Below are 15,138 nucleotides of genomic sequence, written 5' to 3' on the forward strand. Positions count from 1 at the left end.
CCGGTTGAGCCAAAAGATCTCGATTCACGAGGAAGTTTATTATTTTTATTGAATTCCCGATTTTGCCCTTTGGAATAGGAATTTAATTTTTGTAAAGTTAGTATAACTTAACAATCACATTACTTTGTTGACATTTAAATCAAGAAATTAACAGCTTCTTATTGTACGTAAGGAAGAACTGAAGCTTCCATTTCAATCCTTAAATTAATGCTTTCCACACTGTTTACTGTTTAATGTAACATTAAATTCATATCTAAACCTTATTTATGATTCATAATATTAATTGTCACTGCCACTGCCACTGCCACCACCTGTATTAACACATTGTAAAATTTAAGGTTTCTCAAGACCACATTAAATTCAACAAATTAGCTGTCCCACTTTTAATTTACTCTATGTTTTGTAAGAATTTCACCAATGTTACATTCGTGAAATTAATCGATGTTTTTTATTGAACGATTGATCGGTTAGTTCCCGATCGATATTCACACATACATCTTTACTATTTCGATTATGTTTTATTTTGTTTAGAAGAAACGAGCTTTACAATTTAATGTAAAAATTGCTTATTTTTTAAATGCTCTTATACGAAGGTTCAAGTGATAGTTTTGATAGCGAATACGGGTGTTTTGACATGACTCGTATGAAGTTGAACCTTGTTCCTACATGACTCGATCAGTTCAATTAGGCACTCGCCATCTATTTTCATTGTTCAACTCTTTGACAACACGAAAAAACCCAAAAAAAGCTCTGCCCTCCCGGAAGATTTTTCTTTAAGCTTTCAGTCTTTTTTTAGGCTTTGTCGGTGTTTATAGTTCAACTCGAATAAAACTCGAGTATATTTTTTAATAATAAAATTAAAATGAATATATTCACATGATTAAATAGCATGTTACATGTTATGTTTATATATAACAATATGTATAGTTTGATCAATATTTGAACACTATGCAAATCATGGAGTGTTCTTTTGTCTGTTTTTTTTTAAAAAAGAAAAATGTTGTTATTTAATATAAGAAATGTTTTATATTTTTTAACCATTTTAAAAAAGAGTTTTTTTTAATAATTATTATTTAAAGAAACGTGTGAATAAAATAATTTGTTTAATTAACACACGTTTAAAATGCTAAGTATTTATTTTATTATTTTTAAAATATTTATTAAATGAAAATACTTTTTAAAAAAATCAAATATTTCTAGCATATACTCTTATTAGCAACCACACACGCGTCAAATAGTTATAAAAAAAAATGATATTCATGATTGATAAAATAAAATTTAATTGCATGCACTATAGAGACATCATAAGTACATAGACATTATAAGTCTTAAGTAATTAAAAGAAGCCATCCCACCCGACGACGACCTTATTTTCCTACATCCCGTGCAACATGGGAACATAGCTACATATCTCGAGCATTCTTATATCGGTTGAAAAAAAGAACCAAACATTACTGGACAGGAGGATATGTAACGGGGCAGAGCAGACAATATCGGCTAGTAGTGGGTTTGAGCGGGTACAAATGATATTAGAGTCAGATCCCACATCGGGTGGAGAGAATAACGAAACATTTCTTATAACGGTGTGGAAACCTCTCTCTAGTAGACGCGTTTTAAAACTATGAAGCTGACGGTGATACGTAACGGACCAAAATGGACAATATCTGCTAATAGTGGGTTTAAACTGCTACAAATGATATAAGAGCCAGACATGGGGCGGTGTATCAGTGAAGATGTTGGACCCCAAGAGAGGTGGATTGTAAGATCCTACATCGGGAGAGAGAATAACGAAACATTTCTTATAAAGGTAAGGAAACCTCTCATTGACTATATGTAACGGACCAAAGTGGACAATATCTACGAGCTTAGACTCGAATATTCTTAACAAACGATTGTTCTCAGCTGTCGTACGAATGAATTGATTTAGGAAGTGGGTGGGAATGGATGAAGAGAGTTGGGTGCAAATGGGTGTGACCCAATTGGTATTAAAAAGAATTGAAAAGTACCTAACATATGTTGCATACAATGGACCATTACCAGGAAAGTTTGATATTGCTTGCCACCTTCTTCTTTGATTCACCATCATATCCACGTGCATACCCATGTGTCTAACTTCATACCTTTCTTTCTTTATACCTTCCCGACCTTTAACGGATCAAAGTGAACAATATCAACTAGTGGTGGACTTGAGCTGTTATTAATGGTATCAACAAGGACACTGGTCCCTAAGTGAGTGGATTGTGAGATCACACGTTTGTTGGAGAAGGGAATTAAGCATTCATTATAACAGTATGAAAATCTCTCTCTAACATACGTGTTTTAAAACTGTGAGATTATAACGGGTCAAAAATGACAATATCAAGATCCACTTCTATTTAGCATTTAAATCGAACATAAGATCGAAAAGATAGGTAAACATGTCGATGTTATAATGGGGTTAGGTTTTTACATGTTTCACTTTCTATACATAACAAAATCTCTCTCTCTTTCCCTAAAACCAAAAAGATAGAAGATTGAACCAAATGTGAAGAAGCAAACAAGAATACAAATTTCAATGATGAAAAGCATATACCTTTTTTATAAAAAAAAAAAAGATGATATATAGTCCCATAGAAACACTTTCAAGTGTGTGTGTGTGTATTGGTCATTGCATAGCCCACATTGAAGTACAGCAACAGCAACAGCAGCAGCAGCCTGAAGACCTACCTCTCTACCTCTACCTCTAACCCTTAATTAGTTTGATGATGTTAATACTCAAAGTGAAGAACAGATATCAACATTTTCTTAATGGGTATTATTAAACGCACCACCTTTTCCTTCTGAGTAGCCCACAAAACAGCTTTCTTTTTTACCTATTTCTGTCAAAATGACATTCTCTCTCGCCTTCTTCAAAGGAATAGCTGTTGGAGATCAATATCTTTTCATCTAATCTCTCTCTCTCTCCTCTGTCCTCAAATTTAGAGGGAGGGTACTTTATATTTAAATCTCTGAGGCCTACATCAGGGTAGCTGTCCTTATCCAATGCTCAAACTGTACGGTGCTAAACCATTCTACAACTGCCTGCCTTTCAATTCTCCCCTCTTCCCTTTCAAACCAAACTCTTTCCTCCTCCTTCCCCTACGTGTCTACCATCGGTTGAGGTAGACGCGTTTGCTTTAGCCTATTACGTATAGCCGTTAGCCTCTCACAGTTGTAAAACTCATCTGCTAAAGAGAAGTTTCTACACCCTTAAAAGGAATGTTTCGTTCTCCTCTTTAACTGACGTGGGATCTCATAATCCACCACCTTTGGAGCCAACATCCTCGCTGACTCTCATATCATTTGTAACAACTCAAACTCACCACTACAAGATATTATTTGCTTGCTATGTACTAGTGAGAGACTTCCACACCTTTATAATAAATGTTTCATTCCCGACTCCGTTGAATCTTACGGGAACTGAATTTTTTCAATTTTAAAAGTAAGGTAGAGTTGTAACCCTATTTATATCAACCAGCAAATCTGTAACAACTCAAGCCCATGGTATTTGTCTGCTTTGTCCTTCTAGGTTTTCACAATGTTACACGAGTGTTTCGTTCATTTCTCCAACCGATATGGATCTCACAATCCACCTCCTTGGGAACAAGCGTCCTCGCTGGCACCACCTGGTGTATGACTCTGATACCATTTGTAACAACCCAAGCCTACCGCTAACAAATATTTTCTGTTTTGACCCATTACATATCGTTATCAGCCTCACGATTTTAAAACACGTCTGCTAAGGATAGATTTTCACATCCTTATAAGAAATGTTTCGTTCCCCTCTCCAACCGATATGAGATCTCATAAAATCGAACCGAATTTCTTCAATTTTTAAAAATATAATCCAACTCAAACTAAATCCAATTTAGTCAGATTATCAAGTAACATGAAGACGAACGAAAGCAAATTCCAAAAGAGAGTAAGCATCTTGACCACACATAAATGCAAAGGCCATTGATGTGTCAAAGAACCTTGGTTTTGATAGCATATGGAATTACTTCATCAATACGTCAAGTTTGAAGCATTATCACAAAAAGAAAAAGGACCAAAAAAAAAAAAAAAAAAAAAACTTTTCAAACCCAACCCGACCCTTCGTCGCCAAATCAAACCGAACCTAAAGCTGGCTATACCAATTCACCAAATTATGAAACTCTCATTTCTTCCTTATAAATCCAACCATCCCTATCCTCTACCCTAATCTTATCATACCCTTCCATGTGACCTTGTCTCTTTCATTCACCTCGACCTTTCAAATCTTTTATTAAATTTCTTGTCCACGAGGCTCGAGAAGCTCTCCACGTGGCGCTTATTGGTATCGTTGATAAATCAGGTATACGTAATGGTATTATATAAGACTAGACGATATCAAAACGTACTCGGATCAATGCAACGGTCACTATCTCATAAAAAAAAAAAACAATGAGAAAATCTAAAAATATTTGAAACTATTTTGACATATTTCACAAGTTGTATTTATATAATAATAAGAACACCAAACATTTTATGAATTGTGTGTTTTTATGAACGAAGACAACCAAGGTTGCTTTTGGGCCCTTTTAAAGCCCAGGGAAGCAGGCCCATGGCCCACTGTTAGTCGGCCCACTTTCTTTTTTCGGCCCATTTGTAATACGATAAATTAAAATTTCCCTTTATTTACTAAATAATGAAAAAACAATCGGAATAAAAGACTTAATTAACCATTATTAAATGTGATTTTCTTATCATTAAAAATGATTTTTTAAAATTTAAATTATATTTTAAATAATTTCAAACATGATAAAAGTATAAACCTCGATTATTGGATACCCCTTCTGCTTGGGCCCAATTCTGTATAACTAAATGGGCTTCAATGGGCCCTCGTCTAAAAGCCCATATGTTAAACCCATCAATATAATGGGCCGTATTGTTTAATAAAAGGGTATTTACGTAATATACACAGAATAATGTTATCGTTATTATTATTATTATTATTATTATTTATGAATTAATAAAATGGAAAGTTGAGTTATTATTTTCCCCAAAAAAAATTATTTGTGGCTTGTTAAATAATAATTAATAATATTTCAGAATAATGTTATATTCCCTTTATTATTCTGCAATAAAATTACAAAAATTAAAAGATTAAAACGACGTCGTTCAACTACTTGACGAGATTACCTTCCGTTGATTGGTTGAGGGACACGTGTCACTCAACCATAGTGCCGTCATGCTTCCAAGAACACCGGCTTTGTCTGTCTGGCTTGTTCGCAAGAGAAAAGATTGGGATTGAGAATGAGAAAGGAGAATTTGTTGATCTAGACAAACACGACTCTCGACGATGGTATGAAATTGTCCACTTTAAGCATAAGCTCGTGGCTTTGCTTTGAGCTTCTCCAAAAGGCCTCATATCAATGGAAAGAGTATTATTTGTTTATAAACTCATGATCATTCTCTAAATTAGCTGACGTGAGACTTTATCATCGAACAGGCTTATATGGGTCCAGAATTGGGACCCAAAAGGCTCTTTTTTTTTTAATGCTTTTTAGGGCCACAGCTTCATGAGTTATCCACAACAGATGGCTTTTGGTTGAAACACAGAGCGGCAGAGACGGCGAGAGCTCTGTCCTTTGTTGTCCCCTTTTTCCTGCTTAGTGGGCATCTCTCTTTTCCCCCCTTCTTTTCGACGATCCTTACTTGAACTGGGAAGTTGCAGAACATGGCGAGCATGATGGATGAGGGCCCTAAAGAGGACGTTCTGTTCATGGAGTTGCCTGCTCCTCCTGGTTGGAACTAAAAGGTCTCCCCCTATTTTTTGTCTGTCCCTTATACTTTCATTTGCCCATTTCTTTTGCTGTGAATTTGCTGCCATTTCTGTGTTGCAATCTAAAGCTTGACTAGGCTTATATTGAGGGTAGGGCTAATGGGTATCCTTGGAATCGACCCTTCTTCTTAACTGTTTGAATTCTTATGCTTTGGGGTTACGGGTTTGGGTTTACGCTCATTAGCCATGTGAGATCCCACGTCGGTCGGAGAGTGAAATAAAACATTCTCTATAAGCGTGTGTTATAATTGTGAGACTGACGACGATACGTAACGGACCAAAGTAAACAATATTTACTATCGGTGAGTTTAAGCTGTTACGAGCTGGTTATTCTTTAGTGTGCTCTGTTCGAAAAAGTATGTGATTCTTTGTTCCCTTGTTTTGTTTATACTTTTTTTTTTTTTTTTTTTTTTTTTTTTTTTTTTTTTTTTTTTTTTTTTTTNTTTTGAGGGAATGGTTGTTTCTTTTAGCGAGGTGTGTTGGGTTTTCTAACAACTTTGATTGATGTTAATGAGTTTTGATTAAGTTGAGTTAAAATGAGAGGTGAAAAGTTGTTAGTTTATTTGTCGTTATTGGTATGGAAACCTTCTCGTAGCAGACGCGTTTTAAAGTCGTGAGGGGAAGTCCGAAAGGGAAAGCCCAAAGAGGACAATATTTGCTAGCGGTATTGAAATCACACCCTGCTAATCCACCATCTTCTGAGTTTGATTGGGGTACTGCTGAAACACCTAAAAGATCTGCTAGAATTAGTGAGAAGGCTAAGGCAGCTCCCTTGCCTCAAACTCAACGCCGCCCAAAGAAACGAACACGAACACAAGCTCTTTCAAAGACAGATGCTAAAGATGCAGTCGATGTTGTCCTAGACAGTTTTGATAAGGCAGGAGTTCATAAGCTCGCTGTTAAAGATGGGACCGATGTCGAGACCAGCCCCGCCCCCGCCTCGGCTGCTCGCGTGCCAGAAGAGGGATAGCGAATTGAAGATGTAACAAAGGAAAATCAATATTGAAACTTCAAGATGATGCTCGAAGTGCAAGGAAACACGTCTAAATTGGAACATGTTGAAAAGGTAGAAAATTTGACAGAATTGGAGGGGTAGTGATATGAATCTGTGGAATTGATTTGCATGTCTAGTTCGAACCGCTCTAAACCGGGAAGATAGAGATATCTATGTTCGAACGCCGTTGACCCAGTTACCCAATTACCCGATTCGTATGCTTAGACTTCTATGCAATGATCATTGTTAGGATAGTCATTTGTATGTACCATTTCTGTACTCTTACATTACACGATAGTGTAAATAAAATGCAGTCGAGTTGAGTTTAGTTGGGTTGGAAAAATCTTTTAAACTCATTCAAAATTTCGAGTTCGTTGAGTTGATGACCCAAACATCCGAAATAGATTTTACAACTCAATCATCTATTTTTCTGGCTGGATTGAGTTGACTAAGTTGTCGAATATTTAGAAGTGACTATCAAATATTCTTATTCTTTACAATAATCTTAAAAGTAGGGTAACGAAAGATCTTAATTATTTTTATTTTTAAATTCAAAGTGGATTAAGTTTAAAATTAGTCAGCAATAATAATTGTGTTTGGTCAAATGAATAAGGACAAGAGGACGCGTAAAGCTGTTGATTAAGGACAACAAATTAAGTATCATTTCTGAATATTAAGCTTAATTTTCAACTTTGTTTAAGAAAGATTAAATTTTCTAATGACTATGTTGTAATAATTTTTGCTCTCGAATTCAATACTTGCAGTGACGCTTATCATTATTGATCATCGCACCCAAGGCCCAAGAACAATTGGAGTTACTGCACAGCCGTCGCCATCTCAGGTCAAAATGGAGGCGATCGCCAATGGTAGCTCATCCCAAACCTTCCTAATTGACGAGCAAAGCGCATGGGTTATTGGGTAAATGCTCATGATGTCAATTCCATTCTATTCAATGCTGACCAAAGTGGATGGAAGAAAGGTTCTCAGTTGTAGCATCAAGTGGTTGTGGAGGAAAGAGAGGGAGAGATTCCATCAAAACCCACATCCCAAACTTTAAACCCAGAAAGTAAAAACCCCATTTCACCTCCATTTTCGACCTCTATCCAAGATAATCCACAGAGTTCGCTGTAGATACAGTTCAGAGAGTAATTGGGGGGGAATCTTTTGGGTTATGGCATGCCTAAGGATGAAGAAGAAGAAGCAGAGCGTTACAGATTTTGAGTTTGGGATTGATTTGGTTCATTCAATCACACCAATTAGCGAGCCTTGATTCAACAGATTTAACTCATTTCTTCTTGTTCTTCTGCTTGTGTTCGTGGAAATGATGATCAACGCGCGCTTATACTTCTTTCTGCACTCGATTCCCTTGTTGTTTATTTTCTCCTTTCCGCCTGGTATTTGCTTTTCTTTCCCTGACTATCTTTTCGTGTTTAAGTACAGAAGTGGGATTTATTGGTTGAACTTTGTGAGCCCTTTTTGCTTTTCTGTTCTGCAATTTGGTTCTTCTTGGCCTTCCTTGTATTGGCTGCTGAAGCTTTAGACTTAACGACATCTGCGCCTCTGAAATATTGCTTGTTCTTTTAGCATAATCTATTAGTGTTTGTTACCAATAAGACATTTCTTTACAGTATGCTCAGCTATGTAAGCATGTCTTCAATGGCTTTGAATTGATATCATTCATTATGATACTGCAAAGTGTTTCTAGTCAATGTCCTTTGGTTTTGATGCTCTAATTTTCATTATAGATCAAGTGATCCGCCGTGTGGATAGAGTGAGAAACGCCACAGGCTTTGTAGAGTTCTCTATGAAAGAGTTGAAGTGAATTCTATTAGGATTTCTGGACTGGATTTATAGTAAATCTGCGAAATCACACGTCGGTTGGAGAGGAGAACGAAGCATTCTTTGTAAGGATGTGGAAACCTCTCCCTAGCAGATGCATTTTAAAATCTTGAAGGGAAGCCCGGAAGGAAAAACCCAAAAAGGACAATATTTGCTAGCGGTGGGTTTGGACTGTTATAAATGGTATCAGAGCTAGACACCGAGCGGTGTGCCAGCGAGGACGTTGGGCTCACAAAGGGGTGGATTGTGAAATCCCACGTCAGTTGGAGAGGAGAACGATACATTCTTTATAAGGGTGTGGTAACCTCTCCCTAGCAGACGCGTTTTAAAATCTTGAGAGGAAGTCTAGAAGGGAAACCCAAAAAGGACAATATCTTCTCGCGGTGGGCTAGCATCTTTTAGTCCCGATATTGTCTATTGTTTGATGAAAATTATCTCCCCGTTTTCTGCAGCTTCGTTAACAATAGAAGCATTCACTGGGACTTATGGAATAAACTATGGACGAATAGCAAATAACATCCCTTCACCTGATAAAGTAGTGACTCTTCTTAGAGCTGCTAAGATAAAGAATGTTAGGATTTATGATGCTGATCACAGTGTTCTCAAGGCCTTCAGTGGGACAGGGCTAGAGCTTGTCATTAGCATTCCAAATGAATATCTGAAAGATATGAGTGCAAATGAAAATCATGCCTTGAACTGGGTTAAACAAAACGTGCAGCCCTTCCTTCCAGAGACCCTTATTCGTGGGATTGCTATAGGTAATGAAGTTTTGGGAGGGAGTGATTTTGAGTTATGGACAGTATTGTTGGGTGCAGCCAAAAATGTTCATAATGCTCTAAAGAAGCTCGGTTTAGATGATGGAATTCAGATCACTACAGCACATTCCCAAGCCGTGTTTTCTAATTCTTTTCCACCCTCCTCGTGTAAATTCAGAGAAAATGTTGCTCAGTATATGAAGCCTCTATTGCAGTTCTTCTCACAGATTGGCTCTCCTTTCTGTTTAAATGCATACCCATTTCTGGCCTACATGAGTGACCCTGAAAATATTGATATCAATTATGCTCTTTTTCTATCGACGAAAGGGATCGACGATCCTAAAACTCGCCTGCATTACGATAACATGCTCGATGCTCAGATCGATGCAGCTTACGCCGCGCTGGAAGATGCTGGATATAAAGATATGGAAGTCATAGTTACAGAAACAGGATGGGCTTCACGTGGAGATGACAATGAAGAAGCAGCTACAGTAGGTAATGCAAGGACTTACAATTTTAACTTGAGGAAACGGCTTGCCAAGAAGAAAGGAACCCCTCTTAGGCCAAAACATGTGGTGAAGGCTTATATCTTTGCACTGTTTAATGAGAATTTGAAGTGGGGGCCGACTTCTGAGAGAAACTATGGGCTTTTCAAGCCTGATGGGAGCATTGCTTATGATATTGGCTTTCAAGGGCTTCAATCTTCATCTGCTTACGCATTACTTTCAACTATTAAGGTATGAAAGCCTTCCTCCTTGACTAAAAGGATTTAATGTTCATTGAAGTTGGCTTAAGATTATCTGCTAAAACTTGTGAGTTGATTAGATTGGAACATTCATATGAATATCTTTCTTTGTTTCTCTTACCTTTGATCATTGCTTCAGGATATGATTTTCTGTCTCCCTTGTGAATGTAAGAAATGGGTATTGACCCTTTTGCATGTATTTTTCTGTTGCTTCTTGAAAAAGTTTAAGATCCCACGTCGGTTGGAGAGGGGAACGAAACATTTCTTATAAGGGTGTGGAAACCTCTCCCTAGTAGATGCATTCTAAAAACTTTGAGGGGAAACCCAAAGAAGATAATATCTACTAGCGGTGGGCTTGGGGCATTACAAATGGTATCAGAGCCAGGCATCGAGCGGTGTGCTATGTAGGACGTTGGACCTCTAAATGGGGGTGAATTGTGAGATCTCACATCAGTTGGAGAGGGAAACGAAGCATTCCTTATAAGGGTGTGGAAACCTCCCACATCAGTTGGAGAGGGGAGGTGTGGATCTTAAGGGAAAGCCCAAAAGAGAAAACCCAAATAAGACAATATCTTCTAGCGGTGGACTTAGGCTGTTACACATAGCCCGAAGAGAACCTTAGCAGCATGCTAACGGTAAGCTGATAGGCATAATTTCCGTTCCAATAATGTCGTATTCGAGCAGTATATATTCACTCAGTTTTTGCTCTTAAGACATCTGTTTAGTATCACCATAATATATATTCATTCAGTAGTTATCTGAGAAAGATGAGTTTTGATATACCTCTGCTTCTGTTCAAGATTGACCTGCCACTTGAGGCATCACTACATTTCTGTGGTGTCACAAATCATTCTTGCTTTTGTTCACTGATGCAGGAACATGGAGGTAGAGGTTCTTATGAGCACCACATCTCAGTAGCAATAATATCAGCTCTAACTCTATTTCTGTTCTTGCAATGATGGGTTTTATAAGCAAAAACTACCAAATACCATTGATTCTCCCAGCCGACATTCAAACGTTTCCATGCAGAGCATAAATTATACAGTTCATGGATTCTTGTTTTCATGAATGTACACTACAAATTTGCTGATATATTTTTTTTAAATCGTTCATAGCCAAATGTATATTGTGAATTATTAAAGAACCAAGGCTATCATTAGCTTTGTTATAGAGAATAAAGTTTAAATATGTTTCGTGTTCGTCGTATATTCCGTGTAATTTAGGCATACATCCTCTTGTCAAAGCATCGTTTGTCATGTTTAGCTGACGGAGAAAAATCTCTCCCCACTGCCTCCACTCATTTCTCATTTAAACGGAGATTTTCTACCTCATTTGGTGTGAATCCCTATGAAGTGCCGACCTACACGGATTAAATGGACATCTTTAATTGTATTAGAATCAAGGAATACTTAGGTCTTTGATACATGAATGTCAGGTTCTTCGAACAGAAAACTATATATTATAACATAAACGTTGAGTAATTCCAAGTAAGAAACAGTATTATAATACAAATGTTGGATATCAAATGGCCACATAGAAACGGCAAGCCAGACTTGTTCAAATGGCCACACCACACGTTTTCTCTACAAGTTTGGACATGGTCGATTCGTTCTTCCCCGTTGAATTTTCTACCATTTTTAAACTTCTATAAAAAAAACTCCCCTTATCTTATTTTTTCATCTCAATTCATCAAAATGGGACCAAAATTAATGAGCTCAATTGCTTCTCTTTTCCTCCTTGGAGCTCTCCTTCAAGTCGTCGCTGCCGTCGACCACGACGTCGGAGGCGATTTCGGCTGGAACCTACCTTCAAACACCACCTTCTTTTCTGATTGGGCTCGTAACAAAGCTTTCTCCGTCGGTGACAAACTTGGTACGATGTAATAATCAATCATTCTAAGCACTTAAAAAGCCATTTCAAACTGACGTTTTTTGTTGTGTTTGTGTAGTGTTCCGATCGAAAGCCAACGAGATGCACGACGTCGCGGAGCCTAATTCTGAAGTGGACTTCGATGGATGTGTGAAGCCGGGGATAGTTTTCAGTACATCAGCTGTGTTTTCAGTGGCTCTTGATCGTCCTGGTCGTCGTTACTTCATTTGTACTATTGGGAACCATTGCAACGCGGGCATGAAATTTGATATCGACGTTTTGGCACAGCCCGGAGCACCAAACTCCCCGTTGGTGCCGCCACCGCCTCCTAGCTCGGCTTCGTCCTTGAGATTTGGTGCATTATTGGCAGCTTTCTCTGGATTTCTCCTAACCATTGTAGCTTAATTATTGTATTTTTTACTTCAAGATCATGTTTACAGCCAGCAGTGTTTCATTAATATTAATAATAAGTGATCAAAATGGGTGCATATTCATCCTAAATTATCTTCATTAATATTTACTATTGCACTTCATCATATGAAAATTTTAATAATTGTTTACAAAAAAAAAAAAAAAAAAAAATNTAGTCAAATTTTATATAACTCAAATCAAATTTGAGTTTTCTTCCTAGCCGATAATCTGATATTCAACCAAGGGCAATTTTGGTCAAAGAGCACGATCGAGTTAGATAAGTTCAAAGAAAATTAAACTAGAAAACGAATGAAATTGAGCCCGAGGGAGACTTAGCTTTTTAATAAATGGATATGCCAAATGCACGACCCTAATTCGAGGAACCCAACCGATCTTATGGTAAGTTTGATTAACTTTTTATAATAAAAAAATGAAGAAGTTCGAAATAAAAACAAATGCATATTACTAACCAAGAATTTAGTTTCGTCTACTAAAATGGGTCAAACTAACAAACAAAATTGAGCTTTTACACCACGAAATTAAAATGTAATAAAAAAAAAACACCTGTAATAAAAAAAAAAAAATTTGGTAAGGCAAATCGTTGTCGGATCTCTACTCTTTTTATTTTGAATATGACCGTTTGATCATTCAAACACACCGACCACCATAAACAATTAATCAACGTTGAAGTAACCCATTTGAATTTAATATTATAATGATATTTATTTGTTTTTATTTATTTACTCCAAGTTCTGCATTTTTTAATCATTTTGTGGAAACGTATTTAAATGGTTCAAATATTAAATTAAAGTTTATAAATTGAATCTATGGGTAAATTTGTTTGAAACGTGTGCAACACGAATTTCATTAGAATTTGAATTTATTCTCCATACCTATTATCATTGACCCGTAATGGTCAATAATAAACGTTTCATTATTGAATTCAAAATTGGTAACTCATTTCATGCCCACATCCTATGCATATAAATGCCCCACTCCATTGTCCTTCCCTCCCTTCTTCTTCTCTCATAGTTCATACATGGCTTCAACAAGATCGAGCTTCCTCGCTTCCCTCCTCTTCATTGGGGCTCTCCTCCAAGCTGCTGCCGCCATCGACCACCGTGTCGGAGGCGATTTTGGTTGGAACCTACCGCCAACACCCACCTTCTTCTCTGAATGGGCTACCAATACCACTTTCTCTGTCGGCGATACACTAAGTAAATATCCATACTTTTTGAGCTCATTCATAATTGTTTATGTTCCATAAGTACTGACATAAATGGGGTTTTGTGTAGGGTTCAATTCAAGTGCCAATCAAACCCACAACTACGCCATGCCCGAGTCTCAACCAGAGTTTGATGGATGTGTGAAGCCAGGACTATTTTTCGAGAATGTAATTTTTGTTACCTTTGATCGTCCTGGTCGTAAATACTTTATCTGTAATGTTGGCAACCACTGCAATTTGGGCATGAAATTTGCCGTCGACGTTTTGCCTAACCCTGGAATGCCGCCCAACTCTGCTCTCAAAATTGGTGCCTTTCCTACCCTGTTCTTCATCGCCACCGCCTTCCTGCCCAATTTCTTGTTCTTATATACATCCCAGTGATCAACCAGCAGATATTTCAGTCTTGTTTAAATTATACAGTTCATAGATTCTTGTTTAAATTATAGACAAGTTCATATATATTATGTATAGTTCGTGTAATTTAAGCATTATCCGCGACTCTAAATAAAATGATACAAGTAGAGATGTCTACGAGGTAGGGTGGGAATGGAAAGTTTTCCCGTTCCCGTTCCCGTCCCCGTCCTACCTCTTATTTTAATTCTTATCCATGTAAAACTTTTCATTTATTTTTGTGATGATTGAGTTTCGGGAACTCTTTTTTTTTTCATTTATATATATATATAGTATGTTGTTTTTTATTTTTTAAGTTAATGGATAATTACCCATTATCAATGTGATTTCTATAGTGTTCAACGTCATTTTTAAAAATTATTACAACATATTATTCCACGTACGCACGCACACACAGAAAGTGAGCTACGTGTCACAATCGCACTTTTGATGGCAACGGATTTGCGATTGTGCGGCACTCATTTTCCAACGGTAAGTGAGCTAAGTCAATTCGTTTTTGCGTCGCCTACGGCCAAGCGACGTATGCTCGAGCCTCTGACCTCGGTTTTAAGAGAAGATTTTAGAAAACAAGGGCAGAGAGAGATTTTTTAAAGAGACGTTGTATAAGCAAGCAAGAGAGACATAACAACGGCTCACAATATATAACCTTAGGTAGGGAGAAGTTGACAACTAGTTGTATCCTCAGAGTACATTCTGAGGCATTTCATGTCTGACAGGCCTAGACATATATTTATGAAACGTCATACTTCCTAGAAATAAAAAAGTAAAACACTAGAATATGATAAGACATAAAGGGTTGGACTTGTCATGGGCATGCGGCCATGGGCAACACGCCTTGGACGAGCATGACCATGACACTAGTTTCAACGGGGATGGAAAATATAATTCTCATCCTTTGCTTTGTTTAGCTTGACGTAGAAAATTTTCTCCTCATTCCCTCCTATCATTTTTCATTGAACTGAGATTCTTCACGTCATTTGGTGCGGGTCTCTTTGAAAGTATAGTTTGACTAGTTTAAATATATATTGAGGTCAACGGTTCAAACTTCTATCTTGTTGAACTATATAA

The 15,138-nt window shown here is 37.2% G+C and overlaps 3 protein-coding genes across 3 annotated transcripts; all 3 read left to right on the plus strand.

The window, feature by feature from the left end:
• Positions 1-5,575: 5,575 nt before the first annotated feature.
• On the plus strand, positions 5,576-11,353 carry LOC111780218 (glucan endo-1,3-beta-glucosidase 14-like). Its single transcript, XM_023660550.1, has 4 exons — positions 5,576-5,797; positions 7,580-8,209; positions 9,107-10,146; positions 11,030-11,353. The coding sequence occupies exons 2-4, from the start codon at positions 8,137-8,139 to the stop codon at positions 11,111-11,113; spliced, it is 1,197 nt and encodes a 398-aa protein (XP_023516318.1). The 5' UTR covers positions 5,576-5,797; positions 7,580-8,136; the 3' UTR covers positions 11,114-11,353.
• A 455-nt stretch (positions 11,354-11,808) lies between these two features.
• On the plus strand, positions 11,809-12,520 carry LOC111780665 (umecyanin-like). Its single transcript, XM_023661131.1, has 2 exons — positions 11,809-12,026; positions 12,103-12,520. Exons 1-2 carry the CDS (start codon positions 11,849-11,851, stop codon positions 12,426-12,428), a joined length of 504 nt encoding a protein of 167 aa, XP_023516899.1. The 5' UTR covers positions 11,809-11,848; the 3' UTR covers positions 12,429-12,520.
• An 884-nt stretch (positions 12,521-13,404) lies between these two features.
• LOC111780640 (umecyanin-like) lies at positions 13,405-14,295 on the plus strand. Its single transcript, XM_023661099.1, has 2 exons — positions 13,405-13,651; positions 13,730-14,295. The coding sequence occupies exons 1-2, from the start codon at positions 13,474-13,476 to the stop codon at positions 14,038-14,040; spliced, it is 489 nt and encodes a 162-aa protein (XP_023516867.1). The 5' UTR covers positions 13,405-13,473; the 3' UTR covers positions 14,041-14,295.
• Positions 14,296-15,138: the final 843 nt, after the last annotated feature.

This window comes from Cucurbita pepo, chromosome LG18 (genome assembly GCF_002806865.2).
Source record: "Cucurbita pepo subsp. pepo cultivar mu-cu-16 chromosome LG18, ASM280686v2, whole genome shotgun sequence".
Lineage (NCBI taxonomy): Eukaryota > Viridiplantae > Streptophyta > Magnoliopsida > Cucurbitales > Cucurbitaceae > Cucurbita > Cucurbita pepo.

Coding starts and splice junctions, on each gene's coding strand:
- LOC111780218 (XM_023660550.1), top strand. CDS start 8,137: ATGATGATCAACGCGCGCTTATACTTCTTTCTGCACTCGATTCCCTTG. Junction 8,210..9,106: donor TATTTTCTCCTTTCCGCCTG/GTATTTGCTTTT, acceptor CGTTTTCTGCAG/CTTCGTTAACAATAGAAGCA. Junction 10,147..11,029: donor CATTACTTTCAACTATTAAG/GTATGAAAGCCT, acceptor TCACTGATGCAG/GAACATGGAGGTAGAGGTTC.
- LOC111780665 (XM_023661131.1), top strand. CDS start 11,849: ATGGGACCAAAATTAATGAGCTCAATTGCTTCTCTTTTCCTCCTTGGA. Junction 12,027..12,102: donor CTCCGTCGGTGACAAACTTG/GTACGATGTAAT, acceptor GTGTTTGTGTAG/TGTTCCGATCGAAAGCCAAC.
- LOC111780640 (XM_023661099.1), top strand. CDS start 13,474: ATGGCTTCAACAAGATCGAGCTTCCTCGCTTCCCTCCTCTTCATTGGG. Junction 13,652..13,729: donor CTCTGTCGGCGATACACTAA/GTAAATATCCAT, acceptor GGTTTTGTGTAG/GGTTCAATTCAAGTGCCAAT.